The sequence below is a fragment of the Phasianus colchicus genome, chromosome 2 (genome assembly GCF_987193195.1).
Source record: "Phasianus colchicus chromosome 2, bPhaCol1.hap1.1, whole genome shotgun sequence".
NCBI classification, from domain to species: domain Eukaryota; kingdom Metazoa; phylum Chordata; class Aves; order Galliformes; family Phasianidae; genus Phasianus; species Phasianus colchicus.
This window is the reverse complement of record NC_143437.1, coordinates 78,754,011-78,778,291: the sequence shown is the minus strand read 5'-3', so window position 1 is coordinate 78,778,291 and position 24,281 is coordinate 78,754,011. Positions and strand designations below refer to the sequence as shown.

At 38.5% G+C, this 24,281-nt stretch overlaps 1 protein-coding gene across 4 annotated transcripts in view; it reads left to right on the top strand.

The window, feature by feature from the left end:
• Positions 1 to 24,281, top strand: part of BCKDHB (branched chain keto acid dehydrogenase E1 subunit beta) — a 112,040-nt gene that overhangs the window by 59,435 nt on the left and 28,324 nt on the right. Inside the window, exon 10 of one of the 4 annotated variants that reach the window (XM_090136097.1) lies at positions 7,112 to 7,177. The exons of 2 other annotated variants lie outside the window; for them this stretch is intronic. In XM_090136097.1, coding sequence (XP_089992223.1) covers positions 7,112 to 7,162 — 51 coding nt within the window. In that variant the 3' untranslated portion in view covers positions 7,163 to 7,177. Of the gene's footprint in view, positions 1 to 4,414; positions 4,517 to 7,111; positions 7,178 to 24,281 lie in introns of those variants that run through there. One more of the 4 variants, XM_090136096.1, reaches the window with a different exon arrangement.

Genomic DNA, 24,281 nt, shown 5'->3' with positions numbered 1-24,281 from the left:
AAACTTAAATTTCTTAGTATATATGAAACAATTTCTTTTTAAAGAGTAATTTTATTAATTTTAACATTACTGTGAAGGTAATTCAAATTTTCTTTCCATGAGCAACTAAATATTTATTATCTTTCAAAATAGTATTTGACCACTGTTCCATCTCCCTTTCATAGGTGACTTTTCTGGTCAAAACAGGACTAGTAGAGTCATAAAGCACTGCCAACCATGAGTCTTGAAAGTGGTGATTTCTCTTAAATTCATATGAAAATGTGAAACAAAATCAATGGAGCGTGTCTTTTAGTGTCTTGTATTATTATCAACAGTTCAGGCGAAAATCATTTTAATTCAGGCAGAAATCTTGTAACTTAGTAGCATAAAAGGGGAAAGCATGTGTGTTGGAGAGGAAAAAGAAGTTGAGGTGAAACCTAAATATTACTGGGAGATTAAATGCCTGGGATAGTCAATGTACTGCTAGAACTACAAAATGAGTATTTAATCTCCTCAGTCCTCCAATGAGAGAGGTATTCACCTAATTGATCCATTTAAGGTTGTTTTTCATGCAATGGACATATCTTGACAAATATGACTTTCCTAGAAAATGAAGTTCTAAATCCTTAATAAATTACTGTTTCTTATGGTCCGTTCTGAAAGCGTGTATTATTTTTATGATAGTAACTAATAATCTTATATTCATTCTTTCTAGAAAGTGAAGATTTTCTTCTTGAGAAATATTAGTTTATCACACGTACTAATTCAGAATAAGTTGAAATATAACTCTGGCATTGAGTTTATCTGTAGTGAGTTTCTTTTATATAAATTGACTTGAATCTGTCATCCAACTATGTTATCACTACTCTTTGTACCCATTCTTGAAAATTTTAATATCCTGGCCACAATTTTTGATAACTGTTGAGAAAATCTATATTGAAAAAGAGACTGGAATAAAATTTACAAAACACAACAGCTTTTTCAAGAGGAGTATCACTTTAGGCATAATAAAGACCTTGCTTTTTAAAATTAAGTTAAACATATTTCCTAAATAGTCAAGTAAAGTCTGTGTGTCTGATACCAGTTTGCAGTAAAAATAAAAATGAAAAGTGAAATTCATTTATTCTGGATGTGATGCATACTGAGAATGCCAAAAACAGAGGATTGCAGTTGGCTTTACTTTCCTCTTGCATATGGAAGTAATAAGACTTCAATCAATTGTGTTCAGTTGAATTGGATGGTTAGTTTCCATATTATTATTCCATCCTTGCTGTGAGGTCTCTCATCATTGAAATAAGGTGAATAAAAGTACATAGATTATTTCAAAACACTTAACTGTCATAAACATTTCATGATGATGTTAGAGTTCAAGGAAATTAGTATGAATGGAAATGATAGTTTTCACTCATGAATTATGGGACAAAACTATATTGAATGGTTTCCTTTTTGGTGTTTGAGGGATTAAAATCAGTGTTTGGAGAGCATATTAACCGAGTTCTCTGTCAAGTGCAGAATATTTAAAAGGGGTGTATTATTGCATTAAATAGTTATTCCCTGATTTCTTAAACACATAAAGCTAAGAATGGGACAAATCAGTGTAGTTAAAATTCCATGTACTGTAACTTTGCCCTCAGTATTGAAGTTTATATGTGTGTTCTATGGATATTTTGAAATGAATAAAAGATAATAGGATACACTCAATACAGGTACAGTTAATACTACTTGTTGATTATTTCTGTGTAAAAGCTTTCAGAAGAGTTCAGCAGTAAGGGCACTAAACTTCCTTAAGGGACACAACTGGAGCGTGGTTGGAGGAGCCTTGGAGAAAGGACGACTGAGATGTCAGCTCCAACACTGTGTATAGAAATGATCATTACATTCTTAACTTGTACTATAAAATAATGCAAATCCAGCATTTGCTTCCCCATTAAAAAAATAAAATGAGATAAATGGGTTGTTTTTCGAAGAGGGAAAGGCTCCCTTGTGAGTGGATGCAGAAGTGGGTTATGTTAGGTTGTATGACAAAACTCTGGTTTCCGCTTACACATGCCAAGAAGCCGAGTCACAGCCCAGGCAAGGGAGCCATGGTAGTTCATCCTTGGAGATGGAGCCCTGATCGGGCCGTCTCTGTGGGCAGTGGGAGGACAAACCAGCATCAGGAATCGGGGAAGGCTGAGTGAAAAAGAACCCATGTGCCCATGGCACCAACAGTGGTAGCACGTCAGTTTCTGTCACCAGCCAACACTGGGCTGGACAAGCTGGGATTAGGTTAAGTGATGTGGGAGCCAGGAATATGTGTGTGCGCCTCTGGATGAGAGTCAACTAGAGGAGCTGGCTGCTGGAGGAACTGAGAGGTCTAAGCCAGCTACTGGCTTTGCAGCCTTGGGGCATGTTAAAATGACAGAAGAGGATTTATGTCAGAGTAATGTGAGTACCTGCTGTGTTAGTTTGCCTTTTCATTTTTGTTAATCTTGTAATCATTTTAATTAACTTGCAATGCTTCAGCTTCTAAGTGTCTACCATTCTAGAGCTGTAGGTGAGGCTGACCAAGCTCAATGAAGGGTGTTTCTCCAATTAAAACAATCAGGGAGCCTTCTGAAATTGGGTTAAGCTCTAATTTAGGCATGTCCAACCTGCGGCCCACATGCAGCCTGGCACAGTTGGCACTGTGGCCCAGCCCCTGCCCCACACCATCTGCCCCACTGCCACTGTGACTCTGCCTGGCCGAGTGGCTCAGCCCATCCCCAGCAGCACTGGGGCTGGGCTGCTCACCAACAGCCAACTGGTACTCTATTAATGCTGTCTGAGCTGAAACCAGGGCACAGGGAGAACGCAGTGCAGTGCCAGCTCAAGGTATACCAAATAATTGGATGCATTTTGATTCATTGGCTAAACGCAGTCCTGAGAACAGCAAAAAATGTGCAGCCCTGCTTTCCATTCTGATGAAGGAATTTGAGCAGGTTTCAAGTTGCAATAAGAATTCATCCTTTTTTTGGTGTACTTGCAACTCCATTTTCAGTTGACATAAATACTTGGGAATTCTCAAATGGAGTGTACAGATTTGCAATCAGGTATTCAACTCAAAGATTTGACCATATCTTTTCACTTTTACAAGCCCTATCTTTGCAGAGAAAAACATTCCTCACTTCTCAATCACGCTTTATTCGTGTCATCGCTTTTTGGCAATGCACATATTTGTGAATAACTGTTTTCAGGGATGAAGCACAGGAAGAATAAAATTTCATCAGAAATCTCTGAACACTGAGAACTCAGTAAAAACTGCTGCCACTGACATCGGTGACATCAAACATTGATGCACTGGTTTCGCAATAACAGGGTCACATATCCCACTCGGTCTGTGGTTTTGTTGCTCTCTTTTTTAATTAAAAAAAAAAAACAAAAAACACTTTGTTATACGTAAACTATATTGTGTATTTTATGAAGGCTACTCCAAAAGTAATGCCTCCTGTTTTATTATATTGGCCCACAGTGTCAAGGCAGATGGTGGTGGTACGGCAGTAGAAGCTGAACCTTCCCACCAGTATTTTGTTACATTTTGTTGTTGTGTCACAAGTGGCAGCAGTAGAGCAGTCTAACACAATATTTTCTGACATGGAAGTGTATATGGAGCAAATGTGTATCATTGAATTCCTCCATTCAGAAAAAAATGGCACCCATTGGCACTCATTGATGCTTGCTGAACATTGATGGAGACCAAGCAGTGGATGGGAGCACAGCGAGGCTGTGGGTGGTGCATTGCGGCAGTGGTGACAATGACAGCAGGTCACCACTGCAGGTGCAAATTTTTCTGACTGCTGCATGCAGCTCTTGTTCATCACTGGCAAAAGTGTGGAGCTAATGGTGGTGACTTTGTCTTGGAAACTATCTTGTTTTGGAGCTGAGACTTTGCTCTGTCAAATAGTGGTATTGTGCTCTCTGTAGCAGTTGTGTCCATGGAAATAAATAATTTTGGAGCGACCTTTGTGTATGTAGTCCAGGACAATTCCTCTTTACTCAGTGTGGCCCAGGAAAGCTAAAAGGCTGGACACCCATGCTTTTAATTCATGTCTGTCTTTCTGTAGTGTGTCTGTGGTAAAAACTGTCTTACAGAGGCAGGTTGCAGTCCCACTTTTTCCTCATCATTGCTGCCTTACTGACAAAATAAAGATGATAATGTAATATACTGTCAGAAAGAAATGGAGACTTAATAGAATACTATGAAACAAACAATTGTAGAAGAGAAACTGAACTCATTTGCAGGAGAAACTGATCCTTGATGTTAGAAAGCTTTCATTCTTGCAATGATTGATAATCCTTTTGTCAGATCTCTGTATTTGTAGCTGCCGTCTGTGTTCCAGTTTAAATTATTTTTTCTTGCAAATGGTTTATTATTCAAGATTGCTTTTGAGAGCAGCTGTATTGATCTCTTTTGTAGAAAGTGGAGGTCCTTACAAATGGAGCAGTTCTGCTGAGCATGCAGTGTATCAGGGAGAAATCCAAACCCAAAGCAGTAAACTTGTAACTGATCACCATCACTTGAAAGAGGGATGAAGATTCAACCGTGAGATGTTACTGAAAGGCTCATCTAAAACTAATACAAAACTGGTCTTTTCTTTAAGATGTTGCCGTCATCTCTTTGTTTTATTCCAATTTTGTCTTTCACTCTGGGATGCAACATATTAGAAAGCAGTGTTAACACCGAAGGCCTTAAATCTTATTGTGCTCTATGTGACATTTCAGACTTGTCAGAGAATGCTAGGATTCTGTTTTTAGGAAATGCTTACATTTAATTCCCTCCTTTAACAACAGGTGCCATTTTAGTATGAAATCTCAGGCATTTATTTCTAGTTGCTCATGACATGTTAGAAGAGAGTGTTTGAAATGTGGATGCGGTTGAAAATTTCATGACTATCTGAAGAATATTTCCTTAGAAGCCTTTTGAATTATACAGTTTTGAGAAAGATGTTGTGTAAATCTAAAAAAAAAGTAGCTTTTGTTTTGAATTGAATTCTGATTTGGCACTGGTACAACATGCAGTTGTTGCATTTTGCTGTTATTATGTGGCTTCTGTGTATGATAGAATGTGCACACTGTTTTGAACAATAGAGACTATTCTGCTTAATTTCTGATGCACTTGGGTAAAGTAAATATAAGCTGCTTCACCACAGAACTTAATGAGCACTGAATTGACATAATACAGTGTGTAATGTTCTTTTTTTTTGTTGAAGTCACCTTTCTTGTCCTTCTTTATTGAAACTCTTTTAGAAGAGCTGTACTACTGTTCTGAGAAGTGATAGCAATTCGGCAGAGAATGTATTTAGAAATTGGAAAGTTGTGGAGAACAGAGTTAAAATTGCTGGAGAAATTTATAGGTAGTGTAGGGAATGTTTGTGCTGGGTGAAGTTTATGGCATGAGTGCTGAATAATGGCTTGATTTTTTTATTTCCTTGTATTTAGGACTTGTTCATCCAATGCATAGTTGATTCCTGCTTTCAGTGGGACTAGATATGGGAAGATTGTATTATGGTTACGGTAATGGTAGCTGCTATTTTCTTTTAGGACTAAAAATAAACATAGGAAATTAGCAGAAACCATCTGTCATTGATCTTGCAAACACAGAAAGTCTGTGTCACGTGAGTCTTTGTGGTTTATCCCCCATTCTCTATAGATATTATTTAATTTACTGAAAAAAATGGAAAATACTTTACTAAATTTTGAGTAATTTAAGATTTTTGAAATTTCTTTTAGGAAAATTGATTGTGTACATCACACCAGTAAAATTACAGCAGAATACAATAGAAAAACTACATTTTTTGTGTGTGTGTGAATAACAAAGATGGCTCATTGCTGTCTATAGAATAACAAGATGGCGTAATGTGTTTTTTTTTTGTAGGAGACTTGCACAGATATAAAAGGGAAAGTATTCAGTCCTGTAAGAACAGAAGAGATTCTGGTTTAATTGTGGGTTTCTGTTTTAGTAGTGCGGCTTCTTTCCTTATTGCCTGGCAGCTACTCTGACCTTGGGCATCTGATTACAGGAGAATAGAGCTCGCCCCTCTGGAGCTCTTCCAGAAGGCATCATGTGCTTCTCCAAGTTGTACTGGGGTTTGTCTTACAAAGATTGACATTAATCAGGGGAATGGTCCCAGCAAATTCAATGAAATAACACGTATCAGAGGATTGAGTTACATGATCTTATTTTTTCAGTTGTTCGGTTCTGTATGTAAAATTGGATATAGTAATCTTTCTCTGTTTGGATTGGTGGTGCTTTTGATTTCCTTCTGCCACTGCAAAATAAGGCTTAATCTGCAGTAAGTGGGGTAATTTCCTGCTACTGTGTAACACTAGGAGAAACTATTAAGTGAGCTATTTTTGTGAGAAGTATTTCAGTAAAAAAGAGAAGTTGATATGTCCAGGAATGCCTTTCAAGGATGTAGCAGCTTCAGAGCAAAAGAAAAAATCACCCTCCCAAATTATACTTTCAGATTCTTTGAACTGAATACCGTTGCGTGGTATGTCTTTGGAATATCTAAACCCATATTCTAAACAGTTCCATTACTTCATTCTTCTCATAAGCTGAAGTTAAACTAGTTTTTCTCGGTGAAGTGGTAACAGCCTTCCATGGCTCTTTTTGGTTCTTAGAACAAATGTTTGCAATGCAGTACTCCAAAAATATTTAAAAGGCCAAATTTGAGTTTCAAGTCACGCATCTGTGTCTGCATTAGGGATTTACGTACTGCAGTTGGAGCTAATTAATAACTTGAGGTGGTCTGTGGGGGTTTATTTTGTAATTATGATGAATAGCATTGAATCTTGAACTGATGCCACTTAAAATCTAGTTTTAATGAGCAGGTTGTGAACCTCTCTTAAAGTCTGTCTGTGTTGAAAGCAATTTTTCTGGTGTAATTGAAATTCATTTGTATTTAAATGATTTCATTTTCACAATACATATTAAAACAAATTACCTATTGAACTGATCATTGAGATATAGTGGAATGGGTAAGTCTTAAGTATTTGGAAGAGCTTGAGGTACAAAATGTTAGCACTACTTAATTATGGAAGTGAAGGATTTGGAAGAATTCTCTATTCATTCTGAAATATAATAGAAGATGACTCAAACCCTGTTTTCCAGGTTGACTTCAAAGATGACTCAGGACAAGAAGGCCTGGGCAGCTTTTCATAATGTGCAGACTTTTTTTGCTGTTGAGGACCATTTGATGGAGTTAGCTAAATGAAGAGGTCCTGGACTAAATATAACATGAAAGCTTAAGAAAACAGCACACTGAAACATGTAGGTACAGGAATGTAGTCATTCAGCTTGCATACATATAAATTCAGATTTAATAATTTATGTTTTTAACCTTGCTTTGCCATAGTCACAATAGGCAGTAAGAAAGCAAATAAAACACTATGTCAGTATTTCAGTTGTATCCTATTAAATTTTGTCACTTCCATGCTTTTAGGCTGTGTATCAGGAATCACAAGTTATAAAAGCCTGGTTTTATAGGTTACAACATCAATTTCTGTCACTAGGAGTGTGATCTAGGAAATATTGGCATAAAATATAAAGAAAAGCTGGAATAAACACACAGAAGTAAATTGAAGATGAGAAGAAAATACTTCATAATGCAACGGAAGAAGAGCAGTGACTTGATGGAAAAAATCGGAACATATAGAAATGACCCATAATATAGGAAAACAGTAATATTTTTTCTTAATAAGCCATTGAGCTTGTTTTCATGACAATTTCCATATTAAAGTTCTTATTCAGTGTCTTGAGTCAAAAGTGTACGTGGCAGGTGTACGACCTCATTGTGTTTATGAATATAGACAGTTCAGTGAGCCTCCTGCTTATGTTGCATTGTAAACTAGAAGCAATTGTTGTTGTGCAAGACTGAATTCTTGGAATGTTTTGTATGTCTTCAGCAGACTTTGATAATATAGAAAATAAGTGATTTTTTTCTAAAACACAAGCAGAAAAAGTATTAATAACAATGACGTCTGTTGTCTGCTAAGACTACAAGGGAGTGTTCTGTTCTTCTAAGCTGGAATAAATTCAGTACAGAAAGTAGTGGTATAATGAGTTGAAAATAGCCAAATAGTGAACTGCAGACACAGTAATCTATTTGTATTGTGTGGAACTCCCAAATCCTTAAACATAAACAAACTCCAGCTCCTCAAATAACATTCAAAATAAAGTACTCAAATAGTGGGGTGCATTTTTATAAAATTCACCTCCAAACATGGTCATTATAATTGTAAATGCAGGGTAGGTATGTAGTTCAGTTTTGAAGGACAGTAAAAATCAAATACCTTATTAATCTGCCATTTGACTTGAAGTTCCTTAAACTTCTATAAAACATTTCATGAAAATATCTCCGCAAGACTGGACATGTATTAAGAGATGTTGGTGTTTCTTATTTGTATGCACTCCTCTTGTTTTTAGGGGACAGCCTCATTTACTGCATGAGACAGCACAAAGCAACTCTACCATTCCCCATGCACTTAACTGCAAATGAGTAACTCAAGCCTGAATCTCATTCACAGTCATTTGGACAATGATTCCCATCCTGTATAAGTGTGCACTACTAACCAGGTGGTTTTGGGTTCATGCTGTCTAAAAGCTGTGGTTTGGACCAAGATTTTTGCACACACTGTGAATATCCTAGCTGCTGATGGAGGTTAAAGCAGTTCCTTTTTTTTCTGTCTAGAGAGATGGAGGCAAGAATAGGCTTGGCAGTTTCCATAGGCACTGAAAGGCAATAAGATCTGCCTCATTACCAGTACTGAGTAAGTGAGGGAGCAAAGCCACCAGTAGAGTTTTGAATTATTTTTCCCAGCGCGTGTGAATAAATCTGCCTTCGTGGAGCACACACATCAGCTTCACATCTCTCCCATAAGTGTTCTGCTCTACTGCTGTTCTTTCCACCCCAAAATCAAACATTGCTGTATGAGTGCATCCAATTCTTACAAAATAATCAAATGTATTAATGTGCCCATTGTATTTTGCAGGTGAAAGTAATTTTGGGTAAATATTGATCTGTTAGTGATATTAGGTGTACATCCTTGACATTCTATGGCATCCAGATGAGATACGAATTTAGAAGTCAGGATAATTCTGTCATTGTCTTTTCTCTAGTCCAGCACCATGTGCCATATGAGCTCTTACGACCGTTTTGATTCAGTATTGCCACGGTATGATAACGTGTGCTGCAGTATGGCATTCAGTAGTAAATATCAATTAAGTCATGCAGTTACTAGCTTTTAATTCTGGAAGAGAGACAAAATGGCTAAGTTTGGACTTAGCAGTTATATTTGAATTTGTATTGTGGAAGAGATCATAGAAAAATCTTATTAAATCAGTTCTTAGCACTAAAATAGCTGAACATATTGGGACCATTTTAATAGCTTATTTAAATCTCATCTTTTTCCACTGATGCTTTTACTTTTCTGCAAATAAAAGTAGTAACATCATTTTCTAAGCTTTCAAAATGTTTGAGCTTTATAGCAGTTTGCAGGAAATCCGGAGAAACTATTACTATACCTGTACTTTTAAATGAAGGTACTCTCCAGGGAGGAAATGGCTTTGTTGATACGTGATCAATGTTCACTGAGTGACACAGTAGCTGAGGATGACAGACATGTGCTAATTTAGGCAGCCTATCTCCTGGCAAACACTCATGGTGTGCAGTACCCAACAAGACCTGTCAGTTTTTAGGAAAGTATTAAACTGAGAAGAATGATTTTACAATTTAATTTTATCTTGTATGCATTCTGTAGAGTTATTAATTTTTTGTTTATTTTCGAGTAGCATGAAATTTGTTTTCTAATAGATGCTTTTGTTACTGATGCTCAACAGCCTCCTGTCACATCACTACTGCTGACTTGCTTTCATCTGTGCTGTCTGTTAGGCAGGGGGCAGCATTTCTTCCAGATGCAGCAGCAACCTATTTGATGGTCTTCTGTATGAGCTGTTTTTCCTGCATTGCATGTCTATGCAAGAGTGGAGCTGCATACTTGTTCAGTCCTCACACAAATTATTGGACAAGCACAAGGCGTTTATCCCAGGACAATACATAGTGCTACAATACATCAGGAGTAGTAGTTGTTCAGGCAAATGGAAGGTTTGGTTTTGGCTACTGATCAAGTGTTGGATTCACCTTAATCAGTAGAGTGTATAATGTTAAGTATTCTCTTAGTGTTTTTATTGAGGACACTTTTCCCATGATCTGATATTTAATTTGGCATGCAATCGTTCGTATGCCTGAGGCTGAACTCCAGGATTGTCTTGCTGATGGATCTGTGTTCACTCATTGTGATTTATATATTTGAACAATGTGTTTGGCCTTCCATATGCTAATACTGAAAAGAGCCCAAAATCTGGCCACCGAGGCAGAATTAAAATTCTCTTTGCTGTGCACTAACCCCAGTTTGCATGCCACTCTCTCTAGCTGTTAGACACTGCTTCTCAAGGGAAAGGAAATATTTTGTATTTATGCTTACTCTAAGGTACAGTTTGCACTTGCAAAAATACAAATTTAATTCAAACTGCTTTGATTAGAACCATGTTGTGATGCTAACCATACACTTCAGATAACCCACAGAGTGATTATAATGAGGAGGTTTCCCTCCAAGCAGTGAGGAGGGCAAAAAACCTTCCATGACTGCATATCTTGTGTTTTCTCCTCTGTGATGTGGTGGTACTTTTTCCATTTTTTTTCCATCTAATAGCGTATTAGAGTTCAGTTACATCAGCCTTTTTAACTAGTATGCAAACATAACTAATGATGTTTTAGGAGCACATCAAAGCCATGAGGCCTTCTATAGTATTTTTAGACAAATGTTAAAGCTATTACTGAGCAGACCTTTACGTTATATCATGTCAAACTGCTGATTCATTGCTTAATTCAAATTAATAAAAAGAACATCTCTGTCATTTAATGGACTTTACAGTGCTTTGAAACTGTGACTCTAGTCTGACAAAGACAATCTGTGGCAGGACTCTTAATGGAGGGAATTGAGGGTGTCTGGGTTGAGTGAGTTGGGCTTGTTTAGCTTGGAGAAGGCTCCAGGGAGACCTCTTTGCAGCCTTCCAGTACTTTAAGGGAGGTTATGAGCAGGAGTGGAAACAACTGTTTGTCTAATAGCGATAGTACAAGGGGAATGACTTTGAACTAAAAGAGGAGAAATTTAGATAAGATGTTAGGCTGAAGTCCTTTGCTCAGGGAGTGGTGAGGCACTGGAACAGGCTGCCCAGAGAAGCTGTGGATGTCCCATGCCTGGACGTGTTCAAGGTCAGGTTGGATGTTGCCCTGGGCTACCTGATCTGGTGAGTGGCAGTCCTGCCCACAACAGAGGAGGTGAAAGTAGATGATCTTTAAGGTCCCTTCCAACCAAAATCATTCTATGATTAAGGCAGATCTGCAAAGTAATTAATAACTTAGGGGGTATTTAACTTCTCTGCTTAAAAAAGCTAACAATAATATGTATAACTTGCATTATTGTATTTGGCATTATCTTTTCTTAAGAACGAGTTATGAATTGATCTTAACAGCAGTTTATGATGCCATACCTAGCAGTCCACAGAAACAGCACAATAATGAATATTCTTCCATTAGCCAGTGTGTTAATAGCTATAAAAGGCTTCTTGGGTGCTTGAAGTCTCTTCCTTTCGTCATAATCTCTCAAAACACTTTCGTGGAATCATAAAATTCTTTATCAGCCACAGGTTATTGCAGCATCAGTACTAAGGCACCCTGGTAAGACATGGTGGAGAATAATGTGGAGCTTGGTAGTTATAGTGTTTGAGGGGAGACCTCATTTTGGCCTACAGCTCCTCGTGAGGTGAACAGAGGGGCAGGTACTGATTTCTGCTCTCTCGGGACAACAACAGGACCTGAGGGAACAGCTTGGAGCTGTGTCAGGGTAGGTCAGGTTGGGCACTAGGAAGAGGTTCTTGACCAGAGAATGGTCAGGCCCTGGAACAGGCTCGCCAGGGCAGTGGACACAGCCCCATGCTGCTGGAGTTCAGAGAGCATTTGCATAATGCTCTCAGAAATAGGTTCTGATTTTTGGATGGTAATTTGTGGAACCTTGGTGATCTTTATGGTTCCTTTCCATTGTGGGATATTCTGCGATTATATTATATATATACACACTTTAATGAGTGTGTATGGGGTTGTAATGGGTAGGTTCGGGGTTATTGAGAGTTGATTTATAGGAGCATTTTGTACTTTTACAGTTTTGTACTTTCCTGGCCATTCATATGGTCATTAGAAATGACCTAGCTAGATAGTGATGAGTTTACAGCAATGGTCATAGCTCAGAGTAGCACAACTGGAATAGAGTGGTCTGTGGCATACGAAAATCTGTGCAGGGTTGAGAGGAAAAATGTTCAACAAAATGAAGAAAAATCTGTACTTCCATGTTAATGACTCATGGAAGGTTTAAAAATACTATATATATAAGCAATATTGTTTTTTTTTTTCTTGTTTGTAGGGGTCTACTGTAATTAATACACAAAAGGCCTCTAAAACAGCATGTAATTACTGGCATTTTATGTATGCTCACAAGATCAAATTATTTCACAGAATGGCCAGGGTTGGAAGGGACCTCAAGGATCATGAAACTCCAGCCCCCCTGCCACATGCAGGGCCACCAACCTCCCCATTTAATACTAGACCAGGCTGCCCAGGGCCCCATCCAATCTGGCCCTGAACACCTCCAGGGACGGGGCATCCACAACCTCTCTGGCAGCCTGTTTCAGTACCTCACCACTCTCTCTGTAAAGAACTTCCCCCTGACATCCAACCTAAATCTCACCTCCCTCAACTTAAAACCATTTCCCCTTGTCCTGCAGTTATCTACCCTTTCAAAGAGTTGATTCCCCTCCTGTTTGTAGGCTCCCTTTAGGTATCGAAATGCTGCAATGAGGTCACCCCACAGCCTTCTTTTCTCCAGACTGAACAAGCCCAGCTCCCTCAGCCTGTCTTCATAGGGGAGGTGCTCCAGTCTCCTGATCATCTTCGTGGCCCTCCTCTGGATCCTCTCCAACAGCTCCCCGTCTTTCTTGTACTGGGGGCTCCAGACCTGGACACAGTACTCCAGATAGGGCCTCACAAGAGCAGAGTAGAGGGGGACAATCACCTCCCTGTCCCTGCTGGCCACCCCTCTTTTGATGGAGCCCAGGATACCATTTGCCTTCCGAGCCGCAAGGGCACACTGCTGGCTCATGTTAAGTTTTTCATCTACCAAGACCCCCAGGTCCTTCTCCACAGGGCTGCTCTCAAGGACCGCTCCTTCCAGTCTGTAGGGATGCTTGGGATTCCTCCGGCCCAAGTGCAAAATTCTGCACTTTGCCATGTTGAACCTCATCAGGTTCACCCAGGCCCACCTTTCTAGCCTCTCTAGGTCCCTCTGAATGGCATCCCTTCCTTCCACCATGTCAATTTCAGTTCTGTACTGAATATATTAATAGGAAAGGGTGTAAAAAGATCCTCTTGTGCTCTTTGGCACTTTGGTACCCTTCTGAAGTGCTGTGAATTTTATACTCTTGCTAGGTTTAATGTCTTTACTGTAGAGGGAAAGATGGAAGCTGCAATACTACCTTTAAAACCTAGACTGGCAACTTCGGCTTCATGCTTGAGAAGGTAACTGCCTGTGTAACACTATACAGCCACTGCTCAAGTAAGTGCCCAGATGTTTCCCTGGCTTCAAGTCTCAAGTAGGTATGTATGGTTGTAGGATAAGTGGTGGCAGTGCTTAATTTTCGTATAGAAGCTTAAATAAGCCCGGAGAAAGAACATATGGAATGTCTTTTTAGTCCAGTAGGGTTTCTGAGTGCAGATGTATATTCATCACCATTGTGTAGGGATATAGCAATTAAAAAGCAATAAAAGCAATTAAAAATTCCTGAGTAGCAAATGTAAGCCAAGAATTAGTTGCTGAGAGAAACAAATTAACCAATTTCAGTTACATGAGAATAGCATCACTGGGAAATAGACCTGCATACCCCTCTGTTCCTGTCACCTTATCTGCAGCAATCCTGTAGACTCAGTGTAATACCAGCATGAACAAATGAATGTGAGTTACTATCCTAGAGGTAAGCATGATTCATGTGCTATGTCTAGGTGGTGCCTGTGATGCTTTTTGTAGTTGTGCTGTTTGCTATGGAAGTGGGATCTTGAAAGGCAGCTTTATTGTAAGCAGTATTTGTTACTGCTACAGTGCTTAATAGGGGACATATAAGCACAAAATGAGGTTGGAGGCACATACAGCATGGATTGTTCTGCTTGCAGGTTTCTCACAAGGAACAAAAATTGAGGGGTGTTAGACATGACTGAGTCAGGAAGGAAAGTAGGTCTTCTATTGTACCAAATATTTAAATGCACATTTTATAAAACACTCAGTGTGAAATAGTTTGAAACTGAAAAAGTTGCTCTGTAAAGAGCCAAACACGTATTTTCCTTCTGTATGGAAGATCTGACTTTGGAAAAGTAGATGCACGCATCTGGAATTATTCCTGAGGTACGTGAGCTTGCAAATAATACTGTGCTCACTGTGAATGAGCACACTCACTGAGTGCATTGCCTTTTGTGGAATTTTGATCAGTGACTGCTTTTTGAGGAAGCACTAAGCATGAACAAATGACCGTGCAGTCCCTTTGATGTCTGAGCGTAAGTATTGACTTGAGCAGGAGTCAGAAGAAGGGGGCATTTCCTTCTCTCCCACCATTTGGTGAAAAACTATGATTTTTCCTTTACCTTTATAAGAAATGACAATCCTATATTAAGGGAATTGCTGAAGAGGAAGGAATTTGGATAAAATATAGCTCTCTGTTAGACATTCAAAACGTTCAGAAACAGTCCTAGGCAGGGAGGTAGTAGGAAATGCAAATTGCTGAGCTTTCAGAGCCATTACTTGGACAATGCATCCTTTCCCTCTCCTCTGAGTCTCTGGCACTACAGACTTGGCTCAAATTCACCAAGGGTGAAAGTCTAGGCCCAACTGGTGAAGTCAGTGGAACTATGATTTCAATTTGAATACTTTTTCTTTTTTTTTTTTTTATTAAATATTTTATAAGTTAGTGCCTCGGGATGGTTGGCCACAGTTGTCATCTCTGTTAATTTTTTTCTTTAAAAGACTGCACATGTATGGCATGGAAAGCTAGAGGCCTTTACAGCAAAAACTATGGTGGTTTGCTTTTCTGTACCTTCCTTGGTTCACCAGTTGTGCTGCATACCAATGAATTACCCACCAATAAATAAATCCCTGAAAAGTACAATGGGTTTGGGTAAAGAAAATGCCAAGAATGTACTCTAATATTACAGTATTGTGAATAAAATCAATATACTATAAAAAACAAACGTTTCAAGGTCTTCTTGAAAGGAGACCTCCAATTTTATGCTCTTTCTCTGGTTTTATTGTTTTTTTTTTCAGCATGGTTTTCAGAATCTTGTAGGGCTTTGTACTTTATATAATAAGAATAATCAGAGCTTATTGTATATGAGGAGAGATAACTGAAATTATTTAGCACTCAGCTATTAAATTTGTAACTTTGACTAATGCAGCTTAAGATAATTGTGTCTTAACATAGTGATATGTTTTAGGGCACTCAGATTTCTTCAGCACAGTGATTCATTTCAAAATTGTACCCATCCCACGTTGAAAGGTAAAAGCTACAATAAAGAAGGAATCTCATTTTTGAGTTATAAGCAGAAAGTGGGATATTCGCTATCCATTAGTCCTTCAAAAATGCAAATTAATTATTTTGTGTCTTGCCTTACTGGACGTTATACAAGGCAATGCATTGACAGGCATTGTACAACCCTCAGAAAAATAAATCAGTGTTGGTGGGTCTGTTGCAGAGGATCAAAAAAGGTCGTTTTTCTTTTTTTAACCTTTATTCCTAAATGTCATTTGTATGACTATGTAGTTATATGTATTTTTCTTTTTTCATTCAATTTTCCTAGATAATTTTCCTTAAAAAAGGTGTATTCTATATCTGTTGTGTATATTTTGTCATTCCAAGAAGTCAGTTTATGTCCTGAGTTACAAAAATGTTCATATTTCATAAGACTTATTGTAACAGTAATGCAGGCTTCTTTCTCTTTCAAATGTTTCATTAGTGAGAAAGAGGAAATATAGGCTAATTGTAAAAGGTAATTGAAATATCTTCCAGTTTTTCCTTCTAACATTCATACTTGATAGATCGTCTGCTTAAGAAATGAGGGAAAGGACACGATCACAGTGATATTTTTTCAAAAGTAAAGTGCTGAAAGAAAAAGAATCATCATAGTGCCAGTGACATTAGTAACTGGTATTAATCTGTTCTGAAATTTCCTGGGTGAAGAGTAATTGAACCACTGAGATCATCAAGCCATTTAGTTCACTTCAGAAGGACAGGCATTTCAAAATTCCTCCAAGAAGCTGTTCTAGACTAACGAAAAGCATCAGCAAGCTACTTTTGAAGGCAAGAGAGGTCAGGTTTTTATGCAGAGGTTCTTTAGCAGCACTGCATAACTATGTAACTGAAAAGGTTTTGTGCGCATATATCCATTTGTTGATTTGAGAATAGCTTTTAAATTGAGTTGCTATCGAAAGGAGAAATTAAAGCTGGTGTCTAAAAGATTTTATTAATATGGGCTGTAACTTTGGGATTATTTTATTTTTTTCCAAGATTGCAGTGCTTTCATGGTTAACAGTGATATGTTTCATTGCTTAAACATTAAATGGTCAAATTCAACTTTTTAGAGAAAGAAATTGATACTTGACTTGCACGTATATTACGCTATTTATATATATAAATCTATTAAACATGGATAATTTATTTTGAAATATAATAAAATTAACATTCGGATTGAAAATTCTTTTCCTTTCCTTTGATTCTTTTTTTTCCCCCTTCCGTGAGCTGAACTTGCCCAAGAACAAGCATTGTTAATGGATGGGATGGCTTCCTAGAAAAGAGAGCTTAGAATTAGCTTAAACCGTGCTTCAGTCATCTTTCTACTAAATTCAGTGCTTTCATATATCAGGGATGTACATTTGTAACTCATAGAAAGTTGTCTGGCTTCTGTGAATGTGTATGCTCATAATGTTGGCCTCCTGTGGTTAAAAACATACCTTGTTCAGGAATTGATTTAGTTAAAAGATGCAGATGTAATATTCTGTACCATGCATAAAGCATTGGTTAGGCAGTGGAATAACTGCCATGACAAAGTCATGAAGTTGATCAATATAATAATGCTTTTTCTGTTAAACTGATCAAATATTTTGTATTGAGTGTATTCAGACATTCCAACAAAAAGAATGCAGGAATAATTAAAGGTCCACTGTGATCCCATGTTGAGGATATTCCTCATTATTGCTTCTTCCAAACACCACAGTTACGTAACTGAAGATGGCATAATAATTTCAACTGCTAGAAATTTCAGTGAAGATAATATGTATCTGCTTTTGAGGACAGTAGAGAATTACAGTAATACATGCTAGAGCTGTACAGTGAAAACTGCTGAAACATTTACAGACGTGCAACTTGATACTGCGAAAGTGAATTTCTGATGCGTGTAGTAGTAGTACACACTGCTGTCTGAATGACAGAAGGAGGGAAAAGCTGCTATTGAAATGTGCACGTCAGTGTTTGTAAGTGATGCTACGATCACAGTAAAGTGTATTTCTAACTGTACAAGCATGTGTTGCCAAAGAAAATCTGTTTACTCATCTGACTGCTGCCAAGTAGTTAAAATTTCAGAATGTCTTAAATAAAACATTTTTACAGTGTTACATAAAATGGTGGTTTGGTTTCCTATTGAGATTTATAGGCTCTACAGTGTCATAATTGGGTAGCTTTGCTTTAATTTGCTCTTAAAAAGACAATCATCATTATTAACATTTTTAGCATTAGGAAATAAGTCCTTTTCACTGGTATTTTAAAACATGTTCTGGAAGAAAGTCTGCTAGCTTGCAAATGTTCCAGTGTTTTGGTGTGGGCTTTAGTTCTGCATGCTGTTACTCCTACTCTAATTCATCAGACTGGAGCGCTGCTGGAAAACATGACGAGGGTCACTTATACCCATGGAAGTAATTTGTTTTTATCAGACTTGAAAATTATTTGTGGTATTAAAAATTTATTCCTGTATATTTATGTGCTAATAGGTTTGTGCTGACCTTGGTTAGTAGTCCTTTGCTGTCTGCCTTGATGGCTGTTTGGCACTTCAAAAAGTCTGAGGTATGAGTGCTAATGTTCAGTCTGCATAATGCAAGTCTTAATCTGGTCTTGGTTCTGCAGTAGTTATTGAGTGGCTCAGGTGGGTATTTATAGCACAGATTTTGTGAAGCATGAATTTATATACCTATATATCTATCTTTATATATAAATATTACTGGTGATTGAAGTATTTCAAAACAAGGCTGAAATAAATTCTCAGACAGAAGGGCCAATGTATAGGTTTGTTCTGTTCCTCATGGACTGTAATGAGAACCATATTTCACCAGCAGCACAGTGAAAGTGAGCACTTAAAATGCAGCTCTGAAATAATCAAGAAGAAAAGCTGAAAAGCCCTAAAGCTCAGGAATAGCATTAGGAAAGGCTGCTGCTTTATTGCTTATTGGTTGTGCAGATTGTCTTGCTGGTGACAAGCTATGGAGCTGCAGTAGCTGAGTTAAGCAGGCATATGTTTCCGTTACATTCACACTCAGCACAAACAAAGGGAGGGAGGCCTTTTCAGATGGTTCTAAATTTATTTAGTGAAAGTGTCATCTGTCCATAGAGAATGATATGAAGCATGTACTTCCTGTGAAGGAAAATTCATCTTTACCAGCAGCAATGATAGAACAAGAGAAGCCATTCCAAGTATCAACCCCTAAAGAAACAACAACAACAAACAAACCAAAACAAAAACCCAACCCAAATCCTTTCTGTATCAGAAGTCACCTCTGGTATAAATCCACTGACAAAAATGGAGTCCCACAGGACATTAAGCTTACAAATGTTTACTTGAATACAGCATAACTGGGCATCATTTTGCACAAAAAAACAAAAGCCATCTTCCCCCTGGCTTTGATATCTTTTGAGGGATAAAAGGAAGGCCCTTGGTTTTAAGAATTGTCATTTAGATCCACTTCAAGTGCTGGAGTCATACAAACTGCTTGCACAAGGCTATACGGTGCAACAGCTTTAGTCCTTACAACACTGACAGATTATGCAAAGGTATACAGGCAAATTCCTTGCTACGTTCTGGGCAGCCCCACCACTTAGAAGCATCATTGCTTTCCCCAGACAGTTGCAAAATTTTCTAATCTGTGTTCACTTTTTATTTTGCCAGAATTCTTATCATATTAAAAAGGCAAAGCAGTTGAGGAAGATGGGTTATGTAAAGAGTTTTCGAAGTTATTAGAATTTTGCATTTACAGCTGATGTGGCTAAAAGCAATCCTATTGCAACATGCCTTTTTTCTCTTCCGAATGAAGTGGCAACACGTGTGCATTCTGGAACCTTAGGGATACATAAATCGGAAGGAAAAACAATGGAGAAACACGGCTGCAGTTTTGAAGTTTGAAAATAAGCAGTGAATAAATATGGTTTTAATGCGCTTCCAAGATGGAATAAGATTTATTTTTTTGACTGTGTAAAGATTACTTTTTCCTTTGGGGTGGGGTGAGGAAAGGGGATGGAAGAGTCTTGTTCTTCCCAAGATTTCAAGCTGGAATTAATTATGTGAGTGGTGCTGAACCGCTGGTATCGTTTGATCACAGAAGATGATGACAGTCATTAGCTTCACATGTAGGTGATTTTTATTGACTGAACATTTTTTAGATAAGAAATAACAGGAAAACTAATTTTTGGAAGATGTGTGCAAGCATGCTCCCTTCATACTCTTTTCTAGTGCTTGCAAAAATGTTTGGTGTAGCCATTCTGCTACAGTGTCATGTCTGCGTTCTGTGCTAAAGATAATATTGAATCATTCCTATATGCTTTCTTTGAGGGCCAAATGAGTTGTGTTTATGCTACTGTTTCTTCTGGCCTTGTTGAATCCTTTTCCCCACTTCCTCATCTGCACCGTGCAGCATGAACTGCAGCTCACTAGGAGATCATGAAGTTATCTAGGGGATATTTTTACAGCCATAGCCGCTTTTTCTTCCATTTCCACATACCTTGGGGATAGACATGGGAGGCAAATATTAGCTCTTAACTAACAGAAAAATGCATCATGTTGTGCTCTGTGTTTTTTGGTATCAAGTTATCACACACTGAAATTCAAGAATATTCTTTTAGCGGAAGATATGAGTGTTTGTTACCTCTATCACGCAACACCTGTGCCCGTGCGTGCCACACTGAGCAGCATTTATTAGGGAAAGCAGAACAACAAGGGCTGGAACTGTCTCAGTTCTCACAGTTAATCCATGCCTGTTATTTTAGAAAGGTTTCAAATCATAAAAGCTTTTTGCAAAAGGCTGTCCAGTGCCTAATAACCATACAATACTGATGTCAGTGACTACGCAAGCAAGCTTTCTAGTTTACTTTGCACTTCCCCGTATACAATGCAAACAGATAGCTAATGACTGGGTAAATACAATGGGAATGTACTTTGTGCACTGTGTGTTCTGAGCTTGAGTGTTTTGGTCTTTATTTTGTTTGCCTATTTTTATATTCTTTCACAAGCACATTTTGTAATGATGGAATATTACAGAGTTCCTAGTACAGTACAGAGGAATAACACAAGGAATGCTTTGTGCTCACTCTTTTTAAATCTGAAATCATTGATGCTAATTATTTTTGGCTTTTATTCTTTTGAACTAATATAGTATGAATGGAGGTAATGTGCTATGATTCTTCTAGCACAAGAGTGTTCATTCAAAGCAAAAAAAAGCAACCAATAACAAAAACTCTGTGATACACAGAAATGTAACTGTAAGACTTTGGTGTGTACATTTTTTTCCCTATCTTTTTTTTTTTTATAAGGAAAATCCATATAAAGTTTAAATATATGTCAGAAATGGCTGTGAGAGCTGAGGAAAATGTCATTAGCTGAAAACTGAAGGGCTCTTCAGAACAGGGCAGTTGTACATTAACCCCCAAGGATTACATTCAAGCCATGTAATGGATATAATTTGTGAAACTATGAAAGACAAACATTAAAAGCAAGGTCCTTGAAAACAGACTGATTTTGGCCTTGCTAATACAGCCCAGTTCTTCCCAGTATTCAGGTTAGTCAGGCAAGCTTTGCCCTTGTTAAATTTGTGTTGGCCATTTCCAAGTAGCGTATGGTCCTTGATGTTCTTAAGTACAGCATCTTGGGTGCCTCACTCCACTATCTTTCTAGGAACTTGAGATTATGCTGACAGACTTATGGTTTGGTAGATTTTTTTCCTTTTCCCTTCCTGAAAACACAAATATGTTGCTATGCAGCTCATACTCGTTCTTTCAGTCATACTAGCTAAGAGGAAGAAATCGGCTATTATAAATCATTCTCTGCTGCCAGAGATTCCTTCTAAGAAAAACAAGTAAATCAATCCTGTATCAGCCATCTGATTTAACTGCTGCAACCAGTGACCTGAATGGAATGGATTGGCACAAGTGTAGTGTCTTAGGTCTGTTCTTATATAACTAATTTTTCTAATTAATTTAGAATTTTACAGTAGAAAGGGAAACTAATTATAATATTCTGAAAAAAGCAAGTGCCTGCCAGTTATTATGTAAATTTGGAAAGCTGCAGTGCCCGTGTGAGACTTGGATGTTTTGCTCCATATTGTGTTAATATATCTCACTGCCTAAATTACCTCTCATCTGGTCTGTCAAGTCCAGTTGCAATCAGACAGGTCAATTATTATATTTATGATGGAGTGACGGCATTGGTGGGGAAGGGAAAGGTGACCGATGTCATTTACCTGGACTTGAGCAAGGCCTTTGACATGGTCCCCCACCACATCCTTATCTCCAAATTGTAGAGATGTGGATTTGATGGGTGGACCACTCGATGGATAAGAAACTGGTTGAAAGGCTGCAGACAGAGGGTGGTCATCAATGGCTCTATGTCCAGGTGGAGGCTGGCAATGAGCGGTGTCCCCCAGGGATCTGTCTTGGGACCAGTGCTCTTTAACATCTTTATCAATGACATCGATGACAGAATCGAGTGCACCCTCAGCAAGTTTGCTGACGACACCAAGCTGAGTGGTGTGGTTGACACGGTTGAAGGAAGGGATGCCATTCAGAGGGACCTCGAGAGAAAGGTGGGCCCGGGTGAACCTGATGAGGTTCAACACGGCAAAGTGCAGAGTTTTGCACTTGGGCCGGAGGAATCCCAGGCATCCATACAGACTGGAAGGAGCAGTCCTTGAGAGCAGCCCTGTGGAGAAGGACCTGGGGGTCTTGATAGATGAAAAACTTAACATGAGCCAGCAGTGTGCCCTTGCGGCTCGGAAGGCAAATGGTATCCTGGGCTCCATCAAAAGAGGGGTGGCCAGCAGGGACGGGGAGGTGATTATGCCCCTCTACTCTGCTCTTGTGAGGCCCCATCTGGAGTAATGCGTCCAGGTCTGGAGCCCCCAGTACAAAAAAGACAGGGAGCTGTTGGAGAGGGTCCAGAGGAGGGCCACAAAGATGATCAGGGGACTGGAGCACCTCCCCTGTGAAGACAGGCTGAGGGAGCTGGGCTTGTTCAGCCTGGAGAAAAGAAGGCTGCGGGGTGACCTCATTGCAGCCTTTCAGTACCTAAAGGCAGCTTACAGAGTTGAGGGGAATCAACTCTTTGAAAGGGTTGATAACAGAAGGACGGGGGGAAATGGTTGTAAGTTGGAGAGGAAGAGGTTGTAAGAGGAGAGAAGATTTAGGTTGGATGTCAGAAGTTCTTTACAGAGTGAGTGGTGAGGTACTGGAACAGGCTGCCCAGAGAGGCTTTGAATGCCCCATCCCTGGAGGTGTTCAAGGCCAGATTGGATGGGGCTCTGGGCAGCCTGGTCTAGTATTAAATGAGGAGGTTGGTGGCCCTGCATATGGCAGGGGGGCTGGAGTTTCATGATCCTTGAGGTCCCTTCCAACCCTGGCCATTCTGTGATTCTGTGAATTAGATTTTTGTTTAAACATTCACCTGATGTACTTGTCTTTAAAATTTAAGCAATGATAGTTTGAGATATTTGCAAAACATAAGCTAAGTGGATAATTTATTGTTTTTGAGAGAAGAAAGATATTTATTTTGGAAATCTGGTAAGCTTCATAACCCAAAGGGATGCATGGTCCTCAGCATCAGATTTCTCTGCAGGTTTTTGGCAATGTATTCCATGTCAGCATCTGGAATTGGCCTGAGAAAATGGACAAACGGAACAGTTATCTGAGAAAAATTTGGAAAACTTTATCTCCTAGGTTCCTGTTTTGCATATTGTTGGCTGATTTAGAGAAAGCTAAACTTCAGTTTGGAAAGTTTGGAAGCCCATGCTATGTTTGTGTGGGAACAATTAACATCAGAAGTGCAGTGTTGCAGCCTGGGTGTTCATCTGTTATCTGGTGCGTATCTCTCCAGACCAGTTCCCTGCTGCTGGATGAGCCTTAGCAGACTTCTACTCTTACTTTTCTGAGCTGAATCGTTTCTGTAGGGTTTTAGTGCTTGAATCCATTTATATTTGGGATTACTGGAAGATATCTGAGTGAAGCCTAATTGCTTATCATTTATGGGACAATTTACTAGACCTTCAGATCTCCACATTAGCAAGTTAAATTGTCACATTATTTAGTTAAATATTTTAGGGTTTTTTTTTCCCCAGTTTTGAATGTACTTTGCTTATTTTTATTATTGTACTATTTATGCACAAACTTGAGCAGCTTTTTAAATCATCTTTTAAAGGAGTGCAATCATATGGTCGTATTTAAAAGGAAATATTTAAATTGATCTAATGAAAACTTTTTGTGGTAAACTGACTTGTTTTTAACTCGGACCATAAAAACAATTAGAGAACTGTTGCAAAGTTGCAAATAAATGTCTTATTACTTTAAGATGAATTGCAGAGCAAGCAAGTGCACTCTGTGAGGGATTTTGCAGAATGAAGCATAAAATATATGTCTAAGTTACAGAAGTGTGATGATTTAGGTCTGCGAACTGAGCTAATATTGGCAAGTAGCTAATTGATCTTGCTGAGACTGCTGCTTTGAGATGGTGCTCATCAACAATTACTGTGTTACTGTATTGAATTACCATATAACTGCTCCACTGCTACTGACTGCATCAGTGTGATCAATACAGTGTTAACAGTTGGAAATGAAATCTTTAAATCTTCAAATTTGTACAAAACTTGCTAACTTCACTTATAAATTA